Here is a 19,336-nt window from a genome sequence, read left to right as displayed (position 1 = left end):
CAGTCATGTGAGACATAATGAGATGCAGTACAAATTCTTATTTTTTTAAAGTCTGAAATCAGAGGTTACCATAAAGAATTCTCCTCAACCTCTGCCCTCCGCTATGGTCTGCTAAGACTGTGGTGACTTTAATTTTAGTAGTAATATGAATGCAGTATACCATTTAAAAGTAAAACAAAGAATTGTAGTTGCTCAAAATCTGAAACAAAATAAAATCGCTGGAGAAACTCAGCAGGTCAGTCGGCATCTGTGGAGAGAAAATGGAGTTAACATTTTGACTCCAGTGACCCTTTGTCAGAACAGTTCTGAAGAAGGGTCATTGGACTCAAAACAATAACTTTGTTTTCACACCATTTGGAAACCCAGATATACTCATGCAGCACTTTCAGGTATTTTTGTAGTAAATTCTATTAATAATGTATTAACAGTGTGAGATTAGAAGGAATTAAATTCTTCCGTATAGATAATGAGAAAACCTTGCCCTTTTGAACAATATATAACCTAATAAATTTCTTAAGTACATGAAAAGAGTTTTAGAATTTAAGTTATAAACTGACTGAACACGTTAGCCTCAGCATTACAAAAGCATGTGTGGCATGTACAAGGGGAACAAATAAAATTGCTTAGTATTTAAAAAAAGTATTTTTGGTTTGTTGCCTCTGTAACCTGAAAATACAATATCAAATGTAAATTTGGAAGGTAAATGCATGAAAATAATACTCCATAAAATTAAACCTTTTTCTATCTAATGCCTGGATTAGGGTAGCAACAGGAGAAACCTGCTCAATTCCTGATGAAGTGCTTTTGCCTGAAACGTCGATTTTTATGTTCCTTGGATGCTGCCTGACCTGCTTTTCTAGCACACTCTGATCTAAACTCTGGTTTCCAGCATCTGCAGTCCTCACTTTTGCCACAGGAGAAACCATTCAGCCTATCAAGATTGCTCCACCATTCAGTTAGATCACGGCTGATCACCTGTCTCATATCACTTTCCTGCACGATCTGCATACCTATTGATGTCAGTCATCTTCAGAAATCTATCAATTTCATTTTTCATTCCCAATGATTGGACTTCCATTCTCCTCTGGGTAGAGAATTCCAAAGATCCCTCACCCTGTAAGTGAAGAAATTCCTCATCATCTCAATCTCAGAATGATGGTTGGTCCATTTAAGACTATCCCTGGTTCTAGACACAGCAGCCAGGGGATACATCTTATCTATATCCACCCTGTAATAATTTTTAAAGTTTCAGTGAGACCACCTTTACAATCTCTAAGGCATATTGACCCAATCTCCTCAATCTTTCTTTATTCATAAGACAATCTCACTATCCTAGCAATTAATCTGATAGACTTCTGGTACACTCAATCTTATGGTAAGTATGTCCTTCCTTGCATAATGAGGCAAAAACTGTGCACATTATATCAGGTAAAGTGTCCCCAAGACTCTATACAACTGCAGCAAGCTATCTTTATTTCTGTACTCAAATACCTTTTGCAATGAAGGCCAACATACCACTTGCCTTCCTCATTGCTTGCTGCCTATAGTCTAACTTTTACTGGTTCAAGAACAAGGACACTTTAGACTGAGCCACTTTGTAGTATTTTCTCTTGGTACCCATAGTATTGCTTTGTTGTCACTGTTTTGAATTTAAATTTTTAAAATGATTTTGTGTTCAGTCTATAGCTTGGTGCATCTTACTGATCAATGTTGTATGTGAATTATGCAAATCTTATTTTGACTCCTGAGATCTCCTTGTTCTTGAGTTCAAGAGGATGAAGGCAGGTCTGACACACTCAGCCACAGCCTGCACCATTAATAGGATAAGGAAGCAGGAACTTTGACTTCTTGGCACCATCCAACCAGCTGAGCTAAGCAGCCTTCCGAAGGATTCAGAGTTGTTGTGACAACATACAATTTTTACATGCATATTGTAGCCTGGAGCATTGGTAGAGACTCCATTTTCTCTCCTGCCATTGGCATGTGTTGAAAGCATTACTCCACCTCTTTGGCATGCTATTAATCTTCCTTCCGTGGCCAGCAGGTCCTGGAGTGGAATTTAAACCTGGAACTTCTGGCTGAGAGACATGGATGCTATCATACAGGTCCACCTTCCAATCTCCAGCCAGAGCAGATGTTCTAAGTACTCAGTCAACCCAAGGATAACTGGTCAAAGGAGTCCTTCAATGTAACATTAAAAACAACAAAAAAATTACATTGCAATGGGTAGAGCACAGAAATAAAGTGGCTTGTTGCAATTGATTAGAGCCTTGGTTACCCTTCACCTGGTATATTGTGCACAATTTTTGTCTCCTTATGCAAGACAGAACATACTTACCATTGATCAAGTGTGACAGAAATTCATCAGGGAGAGTTAGATTGCCTTAGGAATAGAGATTGAGGAACACTTTAAAGTTTTGAATGAGCTTTGGTCTGTATCTTCCAATGCAACCTCCAGAAATGATCATCATAGATTCTGACTAATTTTTACTGAGATCAAATTGGCTTGTTTGTCATTAATATCTTTACTCTCCTCTTCAGGGACACCAGCAACAAAACATATGGGTAGCAAAACCTTGATCAAGCAAGATTACAAATGCAGTCAATATTTCTTTGCATCTGTCCAGTCCAGTATATGGATCATTTGCATTATCGGCCAGTGTTTTGCCCGCTAATTAGTAAATCTGAAACTCATTGCTAATGATACTTCCTAACATTCACAATTCAACTTGGTAAATTACATAATGGACGAAATATACTTCCTTAGGTTTTACCATTTTCCTCTGCATCTGTTTTTTTGGGTCTTGGTTTTTGTACAGTCATGCCTGAGATTATCTGACATCGGCTACTTTTCTTTTAGATTTTCTGTGATTAAATTTTATGTCAATTTCACCATGCCCTGACGATAATTTGCCTACCTCACTCTCAGTTTAGATAGTGAACTTCTTTGAATAAATCAGAGTATCTGAGATTTGTCATGGGGAAAATGGTGGCATAGTTGTAAATGTCACTGGACTGGTAAACCAAAGGCTGGAGCTAATGCTCTGAGGGCATGAAAATTCATTGATAAATCTGGAATATAAAGTTGCTATCAATAATGGAGAAAATAATCTATCATGTAGATTATAAAAATTAATCTGATTATGGAATCAAATCTGCCATCTTTTCATGATTTAGTCTATATTCAAGCAATGTTGCTCTACCCTCATTTGTTGTACCAAATTGCTCTACCTCGCATTTCTCCAGATTGAAAGCCATCTGTCATTTTTCAACCCTTGACCCATTTGATCAAGGTCCTTTTGTAATCTTGGAAAACCTTCTTCACTGTCTGCTACATAACCAGTTTTGGTGTCATTGGCAAACTTACTTACCATGCCTTTTATATTCACATCCAAATCATTTATATATTTGACACACAAAAGAAGACTCAGAACTGATTCCTGTGGAACACTACTGGTGGCAACTTACCCACAACTGAAGGCAGACTCTATAGTTCCCCAGTTTCTGCTTATAACCCTTAATCAAAGGTGCAGCATTAACCACCCTCCAAGCATCAGGCACCTCACCGGTAGTTATAAATGATGCAAATATTGCTGCAAAGGGTCTTGCAATTTTCTCCCTAACATTCCTACAACATTCTGGGGTACAATAGATCAGGTCCCGCAGATTTAGAATGAAGAACAAAGAAAATTATAGCGCAGCAACAGGCCCTTCGGCCCTCCAGGCCTGAACCGATCCTGATCCTTTATCTAAATCTGTCACCTATTTTCTAAAGATTTATATCCCTCTGCTCATTCATGGATCTGTCTATATATATCTTAAATGATGCTAGTGTGCCTGCCTCTACCACCTCCACTGGCAACACATTTCAGGCATCCACCACCCTCTGCCTAAAGAATTTTCCACACATGTCTCCCTTAAAGTTTTCCCCTCTCACCTTGGACTTGTGACCCCTAGTAATTCAGTCTCCCACTCTGGGGGGAAAAAAGCTTCTTGCTATCCACTCTGTCTATATGTTTTATGATTTTGTAGACCCCAGTCAGGTCCCCCTCAACCTCCATCTTTCTAATGAAAATAATCCTAATCTACTCAACTTCTCCTCATAGCTAGCACCTTCCATAGCAGGCAACATCCTGATGAGCCTCCTCTGCACCCTTTCCAAAGCATCATATCCTTTTGGTAATGTGGTGACCACAACTGTACGCAGTATTCCAAATGTGGCCGAACCAAAGTCCTATACAACTGTAACATGACCTGCAAATTCTTTTATTCAATATCTGGATTAGAGTGGTGCTGGAAGAGCACAGCAGTTCAGGCAGCATCCGAGGAGCAAGACCCTTTGTTTTATGATTTTGTAGACCCCGTGGGCGGCACGGTGGCACAGTGGTTAGCACTGCTGCCTCGCAGCGCCAGAGACCCGGGTTCAATTCCCGCCTCAGGCGACTGACTGTGTGGAGTTTGCACGTTCTCCCCGTGTCTGCGTGGGTTTCCTCCGGGGGCTCCGGTTTCCTCCCACAGTCCAAAGATGTGCAAGTCAGGTGAATTGGCCATGCTAAATTGCCCGTAGTGTTAGGTAAAGGGGTAAATGTAGGAGTATGGATGGGTTACGCTTCGGCGGGTCGGTGTGGACTTGTTGGGCCGAAGGGCCTGTTTCCACACTGTAAGTAATCTAATCTAATCTAATCTAAAAATCGACGGTTCGGGCAAAAGCCCTTCATCAGGAAAGAGGTAGAGTGCTTGTTATTTTCAGGGCAGAGGAAATGACCTGGGAGTTGCAGTGGGAGAGGGACTCGCTGAGATTCTTGTAGAGAGAGGAGGAAAACTTCTTCAAGGCAGGCATCTTTGCAAGAGGATTCGCAGTAGGGTTAAAATCAACTAGGTAAGAACAATGACTGCAGATGCTGGAAACCAGATTCTGGATTAGTGGTGCTGGAAAAGCACAGCAGTTCAGGCATAAGCACAGCAGTTCAGGCATCTTGTGTTCAATACCCCGTCCAATGAAGGAAAGTATGCCATATGCCACCTTAACCACTCTATCGACCTGTGTTGCCAACTTCAGGGTACAAAGGACCTGAACACCCAGATCTCTCTGTACATCAGTTCTCCCCAGGGCTTTTCCATTTACCGTATAGTTTGCTTTTGAATTGAATCTTCAAAAATGCATCTCCTCGCATTTGCCCGGATTGAACTCTATCTGCCATTTCTCTGCCCAACTCTCCAATCCATCTATATTCTGCTGCATTCTTTGACAGTCCCCTTCACTATCTGCTACTCTACCAATTTTAGTGTCATCTGCAAACTTGCTATCAGACTACCTATACCTTTCTCCAGATCATTTATGTATATCACAAACAACAGTGGTCCCAGCATGTATCCCTGTGGAACACCCCTGGTCACAGTTGTCTATTTTGAGAAACTCCCTTCCACTACTACTGACTGTGTCCTGCTGGCCAGTCAGTTGTCTATCCTTCTAGCTAGTACACCGTGCACCCCATGCAACTTCACTTTCTCCATCAGCCTACCATGGAGAAACCTTATCAAATGCCTTAGTGAAATCCATATATATGACATCTACAGCCTTTCCCTCATCAATCAACTTTGTCACTTGCTCAAAGAATTCTACCAAGTTGGTGAGATACAACCTTTCCTGCAAAAAAACCATGCTGCCTCTCACTGATAAGCCCATTTTCTTCCAAATGTAAATCGATGCTATCTCTCAGTATCTTCTCCAGCAGTTTCCCTACCACTGACATCAGACTCACCAGTCCACAATTAGCTGGATCATTCCTGCTACCCTTAAACAAGGGGACAACATTAGCAATTCTCCAGTCCTCTGACTCACCTGTGTTTGAGGATGCTGCAAAGATATCTGTTAAGGCCCCAGCTATTTCCCCTTTCACTTCCCTCAGTAACCTGGGATAGATCCCATCTGGACCTGGGGACTTGTCCATCGTAATGCTTTTTAGAATACCCAACACTTCCTCCTTCCTTACGCTGACATTACCTAAAGTAATCAAACACCAATCCCTAACCTCAACATCCCTCTCCTCGGTGAATACTGAGGCAAAGTACTCATTAAGAATCTCACCTATTTTCTCTGACTCCACGCATAACTTTCCTCCTTTGTCTATGAGTGGGCCAACCCTTTCTCCAGTTACCCTCTTGCTCCTTATGTACAAATAAAAGGCTTTGGGATTTTCCTTCAACCTGTTTGCTAACGATATTTCATGGCCCCTTTTAGCCCTCTTAATTCCTCATTTCAGATTGTTCACACTTTTCCGATTTTCTTCCAAAGCTTCATTTGTTTTCAGTTACCTAGACCTTTTTATATATACTTCCTTTTTCCTCTTAGCTAGTCTCACAATTTCACCTGTCATTCGTGGTTCCATAATCTTGTCATTTCTATCCCTCATTTTCACACGGACATGTCTGTCCTGCACTCTAATCAACCTCCCACATATCAAATGTGGATTGGCCTCCCCCCAATTTAGCACTCTTTCTTTAGGACCACTCTCATCTTTGTCCATGAGTATTCTAAAACTTATGGAATTGTGATCACTATTCCCAAAATAATCCCCATCTTAATCTTCAACCACCTGGCCGGGCTCAACACCACAGCACCAGGTCCAGCATGGCACCTTCTCGAGTTGGACTATTTATGTACTGCTCTATAAAACCCTCCTGGATGCTCCTTATAAATTCTCCTCCATCTATACCTCTAACACCAAGTGAATCCCAGTCACTGTTGGTAAAATCAAAATCTACTATCACCACCATCCTATTGCTCCTATGTTTTTCCATAATCTGTTTCCATATTTGCACCTGTATCTCACACTCGCTGTTGGGAGGTTGTAGCACAATCCCAACATTGTTACCGCACCCTTCCTACTTCTGAGCTCTGCCCATATTGCCTCACTGCTCGAGTCCTCCATAATGCCCTCTTTCAGCACAGCTGTGATATCTTCTCTGACCAGTAATGCAATTCCTCCACTCCTTTTACCTCCCTCTCTATCCTACCAGAAGCATCTATGTCCTGGGATATTTAGTTGAAAATCATGCTCTTCCCTCAACCAAGTCTCAGTAATAGTAATTACATGGCCTGGTCAAACTGGCCAAAAAAGGTCTAGGCAGCAGGCTGTGGACGGGTCATTAGGGCGGATTGTCTGCCCCTCTTCTGCGGTTATGTCACAACTCAGTGGTCCCTGGACTACCAGAGGTTCTATTCACTAAGAAAGAAAAAGTAATAACATCATAAGCCCAGGTACCAATCCAAGCCCTAAGTTCATCTGTCTTACCTACTACACTTCTCATATTAAAACAAATGCGCCTTTGACCACCTGTCCCTTTGTGTTCATCATCTGCTCCCTGCCTACTCTTCCCCTTAGTCACACTGACCTTCATTATCTAGTTCCTTACAGGCTTTCGTTACTTTCTCCTTACTGTCCACTAACCACCTCATTTGGTTCCCATCCCCCTGCCACACGAGTTTAAATCCTCCCCAACAGTATTAACAAAAGCACCTTTTAAGGACATTGGGGTCCAGTCCAGCCCAGGTATAGACCGTCCAATTTTTAATAGCCTTGCCTCCCCCAGAACTGCTCCCAATGTTCCAAAAATGTGAACTCCACCCTCCTGCACAATCTCTCAAGCCACGCATTCATCCTGCCTATTTTTTCGTTTCTACTCTGATTAGTACGTAGCACTGGTAGCAATCCTGAGATTACTATCTCTGAGGTCCTACTTTTTAACTTGGCTCCTAACTCCCTAAATTCTGCTTTGAGGACTTTATCCCATTTTTAAAATCTATATCATTAGTGCCTACATGCGCTATGACAGCTGGCTGTTTGCACTCCACCTTCAGAATGGTCTGCAGCCGATCTGAAACATCCCTGACCCGTGCACCATTATATTCTCTAAGACCTGCAGAACTTCCTCTTCTGTAATGTGAACACTTTTTCTGCCTTCCTCACTAGAAAATACATTCAGTATCTTGGTTACACATTAATGAGGTGAAATACAGAAGTATGTGAGAGAAAATTCACCCTGAACTATGGTAAACCAGGTGCCTTGAATTTCACTTTCCAACTAACTTCAGTTGACAATTGGAAAACTCAGCTCTATATAGTCTCATTCTTAATTCTCAAAATAAAACTATGATTTCAACTTAAAGCTATACATCGTTACTCCACTTCAGAACAGAAATTCTCAAACAATAATAATATATTAAGAATCGTCATCATACCCCAGCCTGGTTGTCTATGCAACAGATTACACCAAGATCTACAGATTAATTTCTAAGATTTATGTCTCATGATGCTGTTGCATATTAGCATTGTTTAAATCAAGTGATTTGCGATGTATGAAATGTGTTTTACAGTTTGGGTTTTTCAAACGTGTCCGACCGCCGCGTAAAGATTCTATTGAACGGCAGCAACTCCAACCACAGGAAATGAATGGGGATGGAGCTGCAGAAACATAACTGCCACCCAGGTTTACAAAAACTGCCTGGAACTCGAATTACTCTAAACCCTGGACTTGAAGTGAACAATTTGACTAACATGGTGTGAAATGAACTGCCAAGAATGCAGTTTGCACGAGCCTCTTTATTTGTATTGACATGTTGGTAGGTACAAATATTGAGCAAGGGCAATATAAATTTAGCTTTGCTGGTTCCTACTGATGTGGTTCTTGTATTTCATTGCACTGATTAGCACTTCAAAATCTGTATATTATTGCAGGTTTAAAATGGTGAAATTCATTGCCATTGTTGCTGTTATAGCAACCTGTGTTTAAATTTTAACTTTGAAGTGCAATATCACAAGTTAGTAGATCCTTACTGAAAAGCAAATCATTGAAAGTCATTTAAGAACAACTCCTCTTAAATGCATTAATTGATTTAACCTATCATTTTGTAGCATTAAATGACTGTTGTCAATTTATCTGGATGAAAGCAAAGCGGTTTTACAATGAGAATGTATTTTTAAAAAGTTTTGGAACGTGATATGATATGATTGTCCATATTGGGCAAAAAGAGGTAATATGTTCTGTAGGTATGTTGCATTTATTTTGGTCAACATTGAAGTTAGTGATCAGGTGTATGATGCACTATAGTGAGGCATTCTGATCCTATTACTGTGGACTCTTTTTACCATGACTATTTTCCCACCACCAACCAATGCTCCAGTACTCCACCCTCCCCTGCCGACCCTGCAGTTGCACTGTATAAATTGGTAAGCGCAACTCATTCTGTTACAGACTTCTGTGTTACTGCATCAAGAACTTAATTACAAATTTGAGATCCCGTGCCCCAAAATAGGAGAGCAGATCACCACGATATTTAGTGCATTTGCCTTTATATCTTGTTTGTACAAATTAGCCTAGTCCGAATCGGCAATTGAGTTATGTTACAGTTCTTAAAAAAACAAGCTTACATTTATGAAGTATAGATACTCCAATTGATTACTAAAGATGGTATATGTGGTAAAAGGAAGATACACAAATGAATTAATTTTTTAGGATCAGGATATGTCCCTGTAGATTTATGAGGGAAATAAGTGGTCTTTGCCCTGTTTTTATCTTTTAAGGTTCACATTTGTTCTTTAATTGCTTACATATGCATTTGGGTGATTGTATTTCATGGCTTTTTAAAGGGAATAAATGGGATGTGAATTTCAAGAGTCTGTTGTTTTTTTCTTTTAAACTAATATGGGACAGTAGTGATGCCACTGCAGTAATAATCTAGAAATCCAGGCTAATGTTCAGGGGACATGGTTTTAAATCCAACAATGGCAGATAGTGAAATTTGAAATCATTTTTTAAAAATCTGGAGTGAAAAACTAATGTAACGATAGTCATAAAAAACATCTGGTTCACTAATATTCTTTAGGGAAGGAAATCTATCCAAACTTGCTGTTAAATGTGATAGCAATATTCAGAAATAGGCCAGAGTAGTCCTCAGTTCCAGGATGATTAGAGAGACCAGTGTGTTGCTCTAAGTGTAACAAATCTCTACAATGTATCCTGTTACTAACATGATTTCTTATAAAGTCACAGATGTTCAGCATGGAAACAGACCCTTCGGTCAAACCCGTCCATGCTGACCAGATATCCCAACCCAATCTAGTCCCACCAGCCAGCACCTGGCCCATGTCCCTCCAAACCTTTCCTGTTCATACTCATCCAAATGCCTCTTAAATATTGCAATTGTATCAGCCTCCACCACTTCCTCTGGCAGCTCATTCCATACACGTACCACCCTCTGTGTGAAAAGGTTGCCCTGTAGATCTCTTTTATATCTTTCCTCTCTCACCCTAAACCTATGCCCTCTGGTTCTGGACTCCCCAGGGAAAAGACTTTGCCTATTTACCCTATCCATGCCCCTCATAATTTTGTAAACCTCTATAAGGTCACCCCTCTGCCTCCAACGCTCCAGGGAAAACAGCCCCAGCCTGTTCAGTCTCTCCCTATAGCTCAAAACCTCCAGCCCTGGCAACATGCTTGTAAATCTTTTCTGAACCCTTTCAAGTTTCACAACATCTTTCTGAAAGGAAGGAGACCAGAATTACACGCAATATTCCAATAGTGGTCTAATCAATGTCCTATCCAGCCACAACATGACCTCCCAACTCCTGTACTCAATACTCTGACCATTTGTGGGCAGCACAGTGGTTAGCACTGCTGCCTCACAGCGCCAGAGACCCGCGTTCAATTCCCGATTCAGGCGACTGACTGTGTGGAGTTTGCACATTCTCCCTGTGTCTGCGTGGGTTTCCTCCCACAGTCCAAAGGTCAGGTGAATTGGCCATGCTAAATTGCCCGTAGTGTTAGGTAAAAGGGTAAATGTAGGGGTATGGGTGGGTTGCACTTCGGCGGATCGGTGTGGACTTGTTGGGCCGAAGGGCCTGTTTCCACACTAAGTAATCTAATCTAATTATCACACTAAAGGAAAGCATACTAAACGCCTTCTTCACTATCCTATCTACCTGCGACTCCACTTTCAAGGAGCTATGAATCTGCACTCCAAGGTCTCTTTGTTCAGCAACACTCCCCAGGACCTTACCATTAAGTGTATAAGTCCTGCTAAGATTTGCTTTCCCAAAATGCAGCACCTCGCATTTATCTGAATTAAACTCCATCTGCCACTTCTCAGCCCATTGGCCCATCTGGTCCAGATCCTGTTGTAATCTGAGGTAACCCTCTTCGCTGTCCACTACACCTCCAATTTTGGTGTCATCTGCAAACTCAATTATGTCTAACCAGCACTGTTAATGTAATGGTAATGTTACTGTAAATTGTGGGAATACAAGTTTACATTAAACGAGTACCCCAATATACAGGCTGTCTGTCACTTGGAAAAATGTTTGAGAGTAATATAATCATGGGGCAACAGGTTGAATGGAACTAATTCAGAAACATGAAGTACATTTTGTTGGCCCCCCTGCTACTTTGCTGACTCTTGTTTTCTATTTCTAGCTTGATTGTAGGATTGGGCACTCTACTATTTGAGGCATTTTGATAATATATTCATTAATACAGAGGAACCTTGATTACCCGGCATTCAAGTAACCGAATTTCAGATTATCCGAACAATATCGCAAGGTTCTGATGCTTGGCTAACCATGTTATCTGGCATTCGATTAACCAAATGAAATACTCCCCGTCCGTGTCCTTCGAATAGTTGAGGTTCTTCTGTAATGCTGTAATTTTGGGCATTTACTTGGTTTTAGGAGGCTAATGACGTCAGATGTGGACCAGCATATCGAATCTTCTCTTGTAAAGAATTGGTCAACCAGAAACAGGTCCATGGGCCATAACCAGCAGCAGTGCCCAACTTTTTTTGTCCACCTTCAGGGTGGTGAAAGGCGCAGATCTGGAATTGTGAAGTAACAAGGCCTCAAAGACTTGAATCTGTGTTGCTTCAATGCATGAGTGTACTATGTTGGACTGGGGTGTATAAAGTTAAAAATCACACAACACCAGGTTATAGTCCAACAGGTTTAATTGGAAGCACACTAGCTTTTGGAGCGACTAGTGTGATTGATGAAGGAGTGTCGCTCCGAAAGCTAGTGTGCTTCCAATTAAACCTGTTGGACTATAACCTGGTGTTGTGTGATTTTTAACAGAGTGTACTATGGTGTTTAAAGTGAAAAGATGAACTAAAACCAGAGAGTAGTCCTAAATGTCTCCACAGCCATATTGTACATGGGGCTCGTGATCCTTACACTATTCCTCTTTTACCATTATTTGTATAAGTTGCATTCAAGATTTCTTTAGTATTGATGTATTTGAATCATGATATCTCCAAGAATTTACTGCAAGCATCACATCCAGGATAAGTACAATACATGGACAAATACAACCACAAACTCGTCTTGAAGTGATGGTCTCTAGTTCTTGATTTCTTTCGCATTAACAACTGCTCAATGATGGCTCCAACACATCATTTACTAATGTTCTGTGTTATTGATTTTTTTCATGTTATAACCTGAAATTGTAGGAATTGATTATTAAGGCATTGAGAGACAAAAATAAAAGTATTACCAGAAATGCACACTTGTTTGTTAGCATATTAGGGAGACTAGGAGTGATTCAATGATTGATTTTAATGATAGTTTAAGGTCTTTTCCAATTACTATACCTACTCAATTTACTTTCAGATGCTGATAGACCCTCTGTGTATTCCATGCAGTTTCAGAAAACTCTGCTGTGCACATAGGCATTCAGGATTTGAGTATGGTAACTTCCAATGACACCATAATTTATATAGTACCAAAAAATTTAATGAACAGACCAGTTCAGGAGAGAACTTGAGTAACGTGGGGGGAATAAACTTGGTATAAGGAGTGGGAGGGGGGGTATGCAGAACCTAGATGCTGCACCTTTTAGAACTCTGGAAGATTTTTCACTAAAACACTTTTACTGGCTCAGAAATTGTAAAATCTGCCCAAATAAAAGTCCAAGAGTTCACAATATTGGGCTTTTATAGCAAGAAATAAAACAATTACTGAACATGGCTTTCTGCATTGGACTCTAGTTTGTCTTTGGGTGTATTACCTTCAACTATTGCTATGTTCCTGTGTTCATTGTACACTTTCAGAAGCCAAGGATGCTTTACTGTTTGAAACTTAGCTGACTGAGCCGTTTTCTGGTATTCTACTGATGCTTACTAGTTCAATTATGAAGAATTGCTAATGAATCCAAAATTTAATTTTGAGCAAGTGTGCAGTTGCTCAGTATGTGAGTACCTATCAGGGAGATTATGTGGAATCCAAAAACTATTTGAGGGAGAAAAATTGGTTGTAAATGATTTGAGTGAAAATGCAGGTAATGGTGAACGTTTGGGGAAGCAGCAGGGAAAGACTGTGGAGAATGAAGCAGAACAGATAGTTAGGACAAGTGATACTTCCTGATCAAGGTGGTAAGGATCATTTGGTAAAGTGATTTAGATTACTTACAGTGTAGAAACAGGCCCTTCGGCCCAACAACTCCACACCGACCCTCCAAAGAGCAACCCACCCAGACCCATTCCCCTACACCTAACACTAGGGGCAATTTAGCATAGCCAATTCACCTAACCTGCACATTTTTGGACTGTGGGAGGAAACCCACGCAGACACTGGGAGAATGTGCAAACTCCACATAGACAGTTGCCTGAGGTGGGAATTGAACCTGGGTCTCTGGCGCTGTGAGGCAGCAGTGCTAACCACTGTGCTGCCCTTAAAGTGGGATTTGTATTTTGGTGAAATTAATGCTGGGATGAAAGTGGTACTGGATGGTAGGATCCTGAGAGCATGAATGTGCAAATGCATCTGACAGGTTCTAAAGAAGGAAATCTAGAATTTTAGTTGAGAGATTTTAAGGCTTTGAATTGATAATAGATACATTAAAAAATTGACAGGTGGTCACATTGATGGTAAACATAAAGCTTGTATTGATGGTAAAAGCCCACCTGGTTCACTAATGTCCTTTAGAGAAGGAAATGTGCTTTACTTAGTTTGGCCTACATATGAGTACAGACTTACAGCAATGTGATTGACTCTTAACTGCCCCTTTGAAGTGGGCTAGCAAGCCTTAATGCTCATACTCCATGAAATAATGTCTTTTTTTTCAATTAATATATTGTGGAGCTGTACTCCAAACTTGTTTGGTCACCAAATATGGAATGAAGTTAGTCCAAAACTTTAAAATGCACTCCGCCAAAGGCAGTCAGGAAGTCTTTCACATTGAAGGTTATTAATGCTAGTTAACTTAATGAATTGCATCCTCAATTCCACTATCTCGGATGGATTGTCCTTTGTTATTTGCTAGTTCCAGATATATCTGAAATAAACATAATAGACTCAATAATTTGAACATAAAACTATGAATACAGATTTAAAATTCATTCTCCAAATGGTATCTAGAAAAAGCAAAAAAATGATAGATAAGAACAAGGGAGAAATTAATGGATTATGCTTATGGGTAGATAAAGGCAATGTGAGAGAAGGCTCATGCAAAGTATAATCAACAGCATGGATCAGTTATGTTGTAAAAGCAGACTTAATCATTAGTTTCTGGGAGTGGAGGAATCAAATTATTGATCATGAATTATTTTCTTATGGCAATGAATTGCCTGAAAAACAAAGGGCAGTCTTCCAAAATCTTGAACTGAGTAGAGGAGTTGGGGGTCATGTTGTGGCTGTACCGGACGTTGATTAGGCCACTTTTGGAATACTGCATTCAATTCTGACTCCCCTGCTACAGGAAGGATGTTGTGAAACTTGAACATTTTTAGAAAAGATTTCCAAGGATGTTGCCAGGGCTGGAGGGTTTGAGCTATAGGGAGAGGTTGAATAGGCTGGGACTATTTTCCCTGGAACATTTGAGGCTGAGGGGTGACCTTACAGAAGTTTATAAAATCACAAGGGGCACGGATAGAGTAAATAGACAAGGTCTTTTCCCTGGGGTAGAGGAGTCCAAAACTATAGAAGGCATAGGTTTAAGATGAGAGGGGAAGTATTTAAGAGCGAGCTAAGGGGTAACTTTTTCACACAGAAGGTGGTGTGTGTGTATGTGTGTGGAATGAGCTGCCCGAGGAAGTGGTGGAGGCTAGTATAATTACAACATTGAAAAGACATCTGGATGGGTATATGAATACGAAGGATTTGAGAGGATATGTAACATATGCTGGCAAATGGGACTAGGTTAATTTAGGATATCTGGTTGTCATGGAAAATGACATAACATGACAATGGCAAGTCAGCTGGGAAAATATGCAGGAATAAATGTCTGATTCTACAATTTAATTATTAACTCTGAAATAAGAACCTCAAGTATGAGCACCATTAGCATGTCATCCGTATCCAATCTCACGTTATTGATACGCAATTTCCTACTTTTCCACATGCTGAATAGAAACTAAATGGTGACAGTTTCCACTATAAAAGTCAAAGTGGGTACCTGGCAACTGCAGCTTGTTGCATGGTCCTCTAGGCCTCTACCCTGGACCGAAGTCCCCAGAATCTCAGGGCATGCACTATAGGCGGCAACCACCACGGATGGTATTGAATATGTACCAACATCTCTGATTCATCTTGACACATCTCTTACCCATTTACAATGTAGCTCTCCACTTCACTTCAAAGTTGTATTTGTGAGTGCACTGGCACCTTTCATTGAAATGCTGCTGCTAGGACACTTTGAGCACAGGGACAAGTATACATCTTCTAGGTTTGACCAGGATACCATTCAGGGCCCCTTGGTTGCTCTCTTACTGCAAGTTCACTTTGCATCTACCTGGATGCTCATTGCATTTCTGCCTTGGTGTTTCGACCTTTACCCCTTTATTCAGAACCTGAAGTCTGTCTTGCCTTGCCTTTTAGTGCAGACATTAAGCTTGTTATGGATGTTAGCTTTTGGTCAGTCGAATATGTTGCTCTAAAACAACATGCTATATAAATGCAGCATATGCCAGCAGCTTATGCCACAAATACACTGTGTGTGCTTCAGTCAAATGGTTATATCTCAAAATCTATAAAGAGTAAGTCCTCTGCCAAGTGAAGCAGATAGTCTTCATCAAGGATTCCTGGCACAGTAAGTCAAGCCAATATCAGACCAGGGGCTTAGACATGATCAGTCAGCTGCTTGGGGCGGTTAGGGTCAGGAGGTTCATATCACTACAGTGCATCAGGATCATTCCTACAGGTACCCCTGGTTCAGTATAACCACCCTGGGGATTCATTGTAAGTCAGTAGGACGTTGCACAGCAATCAGTCAAGGGCCTGGTCACCATCAGTCAGCGTTGTCCATCTGAGTCAGTTGGATGGGGTGGGGCTAGGCTACAGTCAGTACTGGGGGGGGTCAAGAGACAATACTATGGTCAAAAACAGAAGTTGCTGGAAAAGCCTAGCAGGTCTGGCAGGATCTATGAAGAGAAACCAAAGTTAATGTTTCGTGTCCGGTTATCCTTCCTCAAAATATTAACTTTGATTTCTCTGCACGGATGTTGCTAGACCTGTTGAGCTTTTCCAGCAACTTCAATTTTTGTTTCTGATTTACAGCATCTGCAGTTGTTTAGGTTTTTATACAATATTAGGGTCCACTGCTGTGATTCGGAATTTGGGAATTTCAGTCATGTGGATTGGAGGCAACATGCTAGATTGTAGAGAGGACAATAATTGTCATTATATAAGGCAACCAGACGATAATGCATTGAATGACATGGGTAACTGTGGGAGGGAGTATCAAAGATGGCCACAATCCACATGTCTTTGGTGTGATGGGGGACAGTGCAGCAAGATGATTGGCATGACTAAGCTGAAGAGGCCTGGTTTCAGAGGTAACACAGAGTGGAGTCATAAATCAAAGAGGTGTGTAAAAATGTGTGGAAGCTTAGTATTGATGGGCTTGACAATAGGTACAGTAAAGAAAGAAACATGGAGTTTTGGGGGTGGATGATTCTTGATTACTAGGCTGAGCCATAAGGTGATTGTGGTATTTTTGTGAAGAAGTATCTTTTGCATAAGATGCAAATTGACAGCAGCACACAGAAATTGCAGATGTGTAGCAGCTCCAAACTAAAGAGTTGAAGGCCTGCAGTACGGCATGATGATGATGTGGCAAGGCTCAATGGAAGAGAGGAGAATTAGAAGTGGGATAAAATAGGATGAGTTGAAACTTTAGCAAGATGCAAATTAACGGAAAAAAGGTAGATACCACCCAAGGGTGAGATTCTGAAGTTGTTATTTATGTTTTGAGGGGCAAAGTAGAAACATTTATGAGAACTTGGAAGAGCCTATCGCACCAAGTTACAATAAAATTCAACCATTAATCCTCTAACTGTCCATAATATTGAACAATGGCTCATTATATTGTGGAAAGATTTGGTATGGAAAGTTGTAAGCTTATGACCTAAGCATCTGATGACACAATAATTGATATGCAAGAAACCAGAATGGGAGGGTTCAAAGATATGGAAATCTGCCTAGTAGTTGATTATACTGAGATTAGAAAGAATAACGGCATGTAGTGATTTTAAAAATATGATCATTTAAAATCAACGTATCAGAGTCAATTAAAATAGGGCAGCAGAGGTTTAGATGAGCTGATGTTTACAGAGAATCAAAGATGAGAAACTAGAGAGGAAGGTGTTGGTTTCGCCAAATGTGAACACTACAGGGTGGAGTGTTTCACAAAGAAATGCTGAGGTGCGGAGAAGAGATGAACTGACCTGTCAACAATGTTGAAGTGGGCAACTTGGCAACGGAATGATGTGGGTTTGGAAGATCATAGAGGACTTTGTGTGCTTGGCAAAAAGAGACAGGGAAGGAGTTAGTGGAGAACAAGTTTGTTCAATGCAGCAGTAGCTGAAATCCAAAGATGAAAAAGCTGGTGCTGGGTTGTGTGAAGGGTGTTTGGAAGCAGGTATGGTCTCTGGCACTGAGCCTGTCACCCCCCTGTGTCCCACTCACACACTCTGCCTGGTCAGGATGGGGTTTGTTTTGGGAGAGTTGCTGCTGTAGTACTGGGCGGTGACGCTGGGGGGCGCGAGCTGGTGCCGCAGCCAGTGTGTGTGTGTGTTATCGCAGAGAGGAGTGGGATCAGGGAGCTGTGTACACCATCATCATCACACACACACACACACACATACACCCCACCCACTCACCCACAAACACACCCACACACCGACACACTGATGGAGAGGAGCAGAGAGCCGCAGCTCCCGCTGCCTCCCCCGTGATGCCCGCCGGCCGTGCCCGGGAGCTGCGGCCTGCCGCCATGCCCGCGACGCTGCCTCACCTGGCGGCCGCCCTCTGCATCCTGCTTTCCAGCGGCGGCCTCACGGCGGAGGCGGGCCCCGGGACAGCGCACGGCAGGCAGCCGCCCGCAGACAGACCAGGTAAGGACTGCCCCGCTCCCGGGGAGAGCGCCGGCCCCGCTCCCGGTCCCGGACCGCGGGGGAGGGAGAGTGAGAGGGAGAGAAGATGGTCCCCGTGATGGAGGAGGTTGTTGTTGGTGATGGTCCTGGTGATGGAGGAGGTTGTTGTTGGTGATGGTCACGGTGATGGAGGAGGTTGTTGTTGGTGATGGTGCTGGTGATGGAGGAGGTTGTTGTTGGTGATGGTCCCGGTGATGGAGGAGGTTGTTGTTGGTGATGGTCCTGGTGATGGAGGAGGTTGTTGTTGGTGATGGTCACGGTGATGGAGGAGGTTGTTGTTGGTGATGGTGCTGGTGATGGAGGAGGTTGTTGTTAGTGATGGTCACGGTGATGGAGGAGGTTGTTGTTGGTGATGGTCCTGGTGATGGAGGAGGTTGTTGTTGGTGATGGTCCCGGTGATGGAGGAGGTTGTCGTTGGTGATGGTCCCCGTGATGGAGGAGGTTGTTGTTAGTGATGGTCCCGGTGATGGAGGAGGTTGTTGTTGGTGATGGTCCTGGTGATGGAGGAGGTTGTTGTTGGTGATGGTGCTGGTGATGGAGGAGGTTGTTGTTGGTGGTAGACCCGGTGATGGAGGAAGTTATTGTTGGTGATGGTGCTGGTGATGGAGGAGGTTGTTGTTAGTGATGGTCACGGTGATGGAGGAGGTTGTTGTTAGTGATGGTCACGGTGATGGAGGAGGTTGTTGTTGGTGATGGTCCTGGTGATGGAGGAGGTTGTTGTTGGTGATGGTCCCGGTGATGGAGGAGGTTGTTGTTAGTGATGGTCACGGTGATGGAGGAGGTTGTTGTTGGTGATGGTGCTGGTGATGGAGGAGGTTGTTGTTGGTGATGGTTCCGGTGATGGAGGTGGTTGTTGTTGGTGATGGTCCCGGTGATGGAGGAGGTTGTTGGTGATGGACGCGGTGATGGAGGAGGTTGTTG

The 19,336-nt window shown here is 42.1% G+C and overlaps 2 protein-coding genes across 2 annotated transcripts in view; both read left to right on the top strand.

Moving 5' to 3' along the window:
* The window catches only part of itgav (integrin, alpha V), a 142,159-nt gene extending 132,484 nt beyond the window's left edge, over nt 1-9,675 (top strand). The window contains exon 30 of the mRNA XM_043693448.2: nt 8,378-9,675. Within this exon, the coding sequence (XP_043549383.1) occupies nt 8,378-8,479 (102 nt within the window). The 3' untranslated portion in view covers nt 8,480-9,675. The remainder of the gene's footprint in view (nt 1-8,377) is intronic.
* Nucleotides 9,676-18,092: 8,417 nt separating this feature from the next.
* Nucleotides 18,093-19,336, top strand: part of fam171b (family with sequence similarity 171 member B) — an 80,262-nt gene continuing 79,018 nt past the window's right edge. The window contains exon 1 of the mRNA XM_043693447.2: nt 18,093-18,376. Within this exon, the coding sequence (XP_043549382.2) occupies nt 18,217-18,376 (160 nt within the window). The 5' untranslated portion in view covers nt 18,093-18,216. The remainder of the gene's footprint in view (nt 18,377-19,336) is intronic.

The sequence above is a fragment of the Chiloscyllium plagiosum genome, unplaced genomic scaffold, assembly GCF_037043375.1.
Source record: "Chiloscyllium plagiosum isolate Xiang-an unplaced genomic scaffold, Cpla_swu_hap1 HiC_scaffold_7, whole genome shotgun sequence".
Taxonomy (NCBI): domain Eukaryota; kingdom Metazoa; phylum Chordata; class Chondrichthyes; order Orectolobiformes; family Hemiscylliidae; genus Chiloscyllium; species Chiloscyllium plagiosum.
This window is presented reverse-complemented; position numbering and strand designations above follow the sequence as displayed.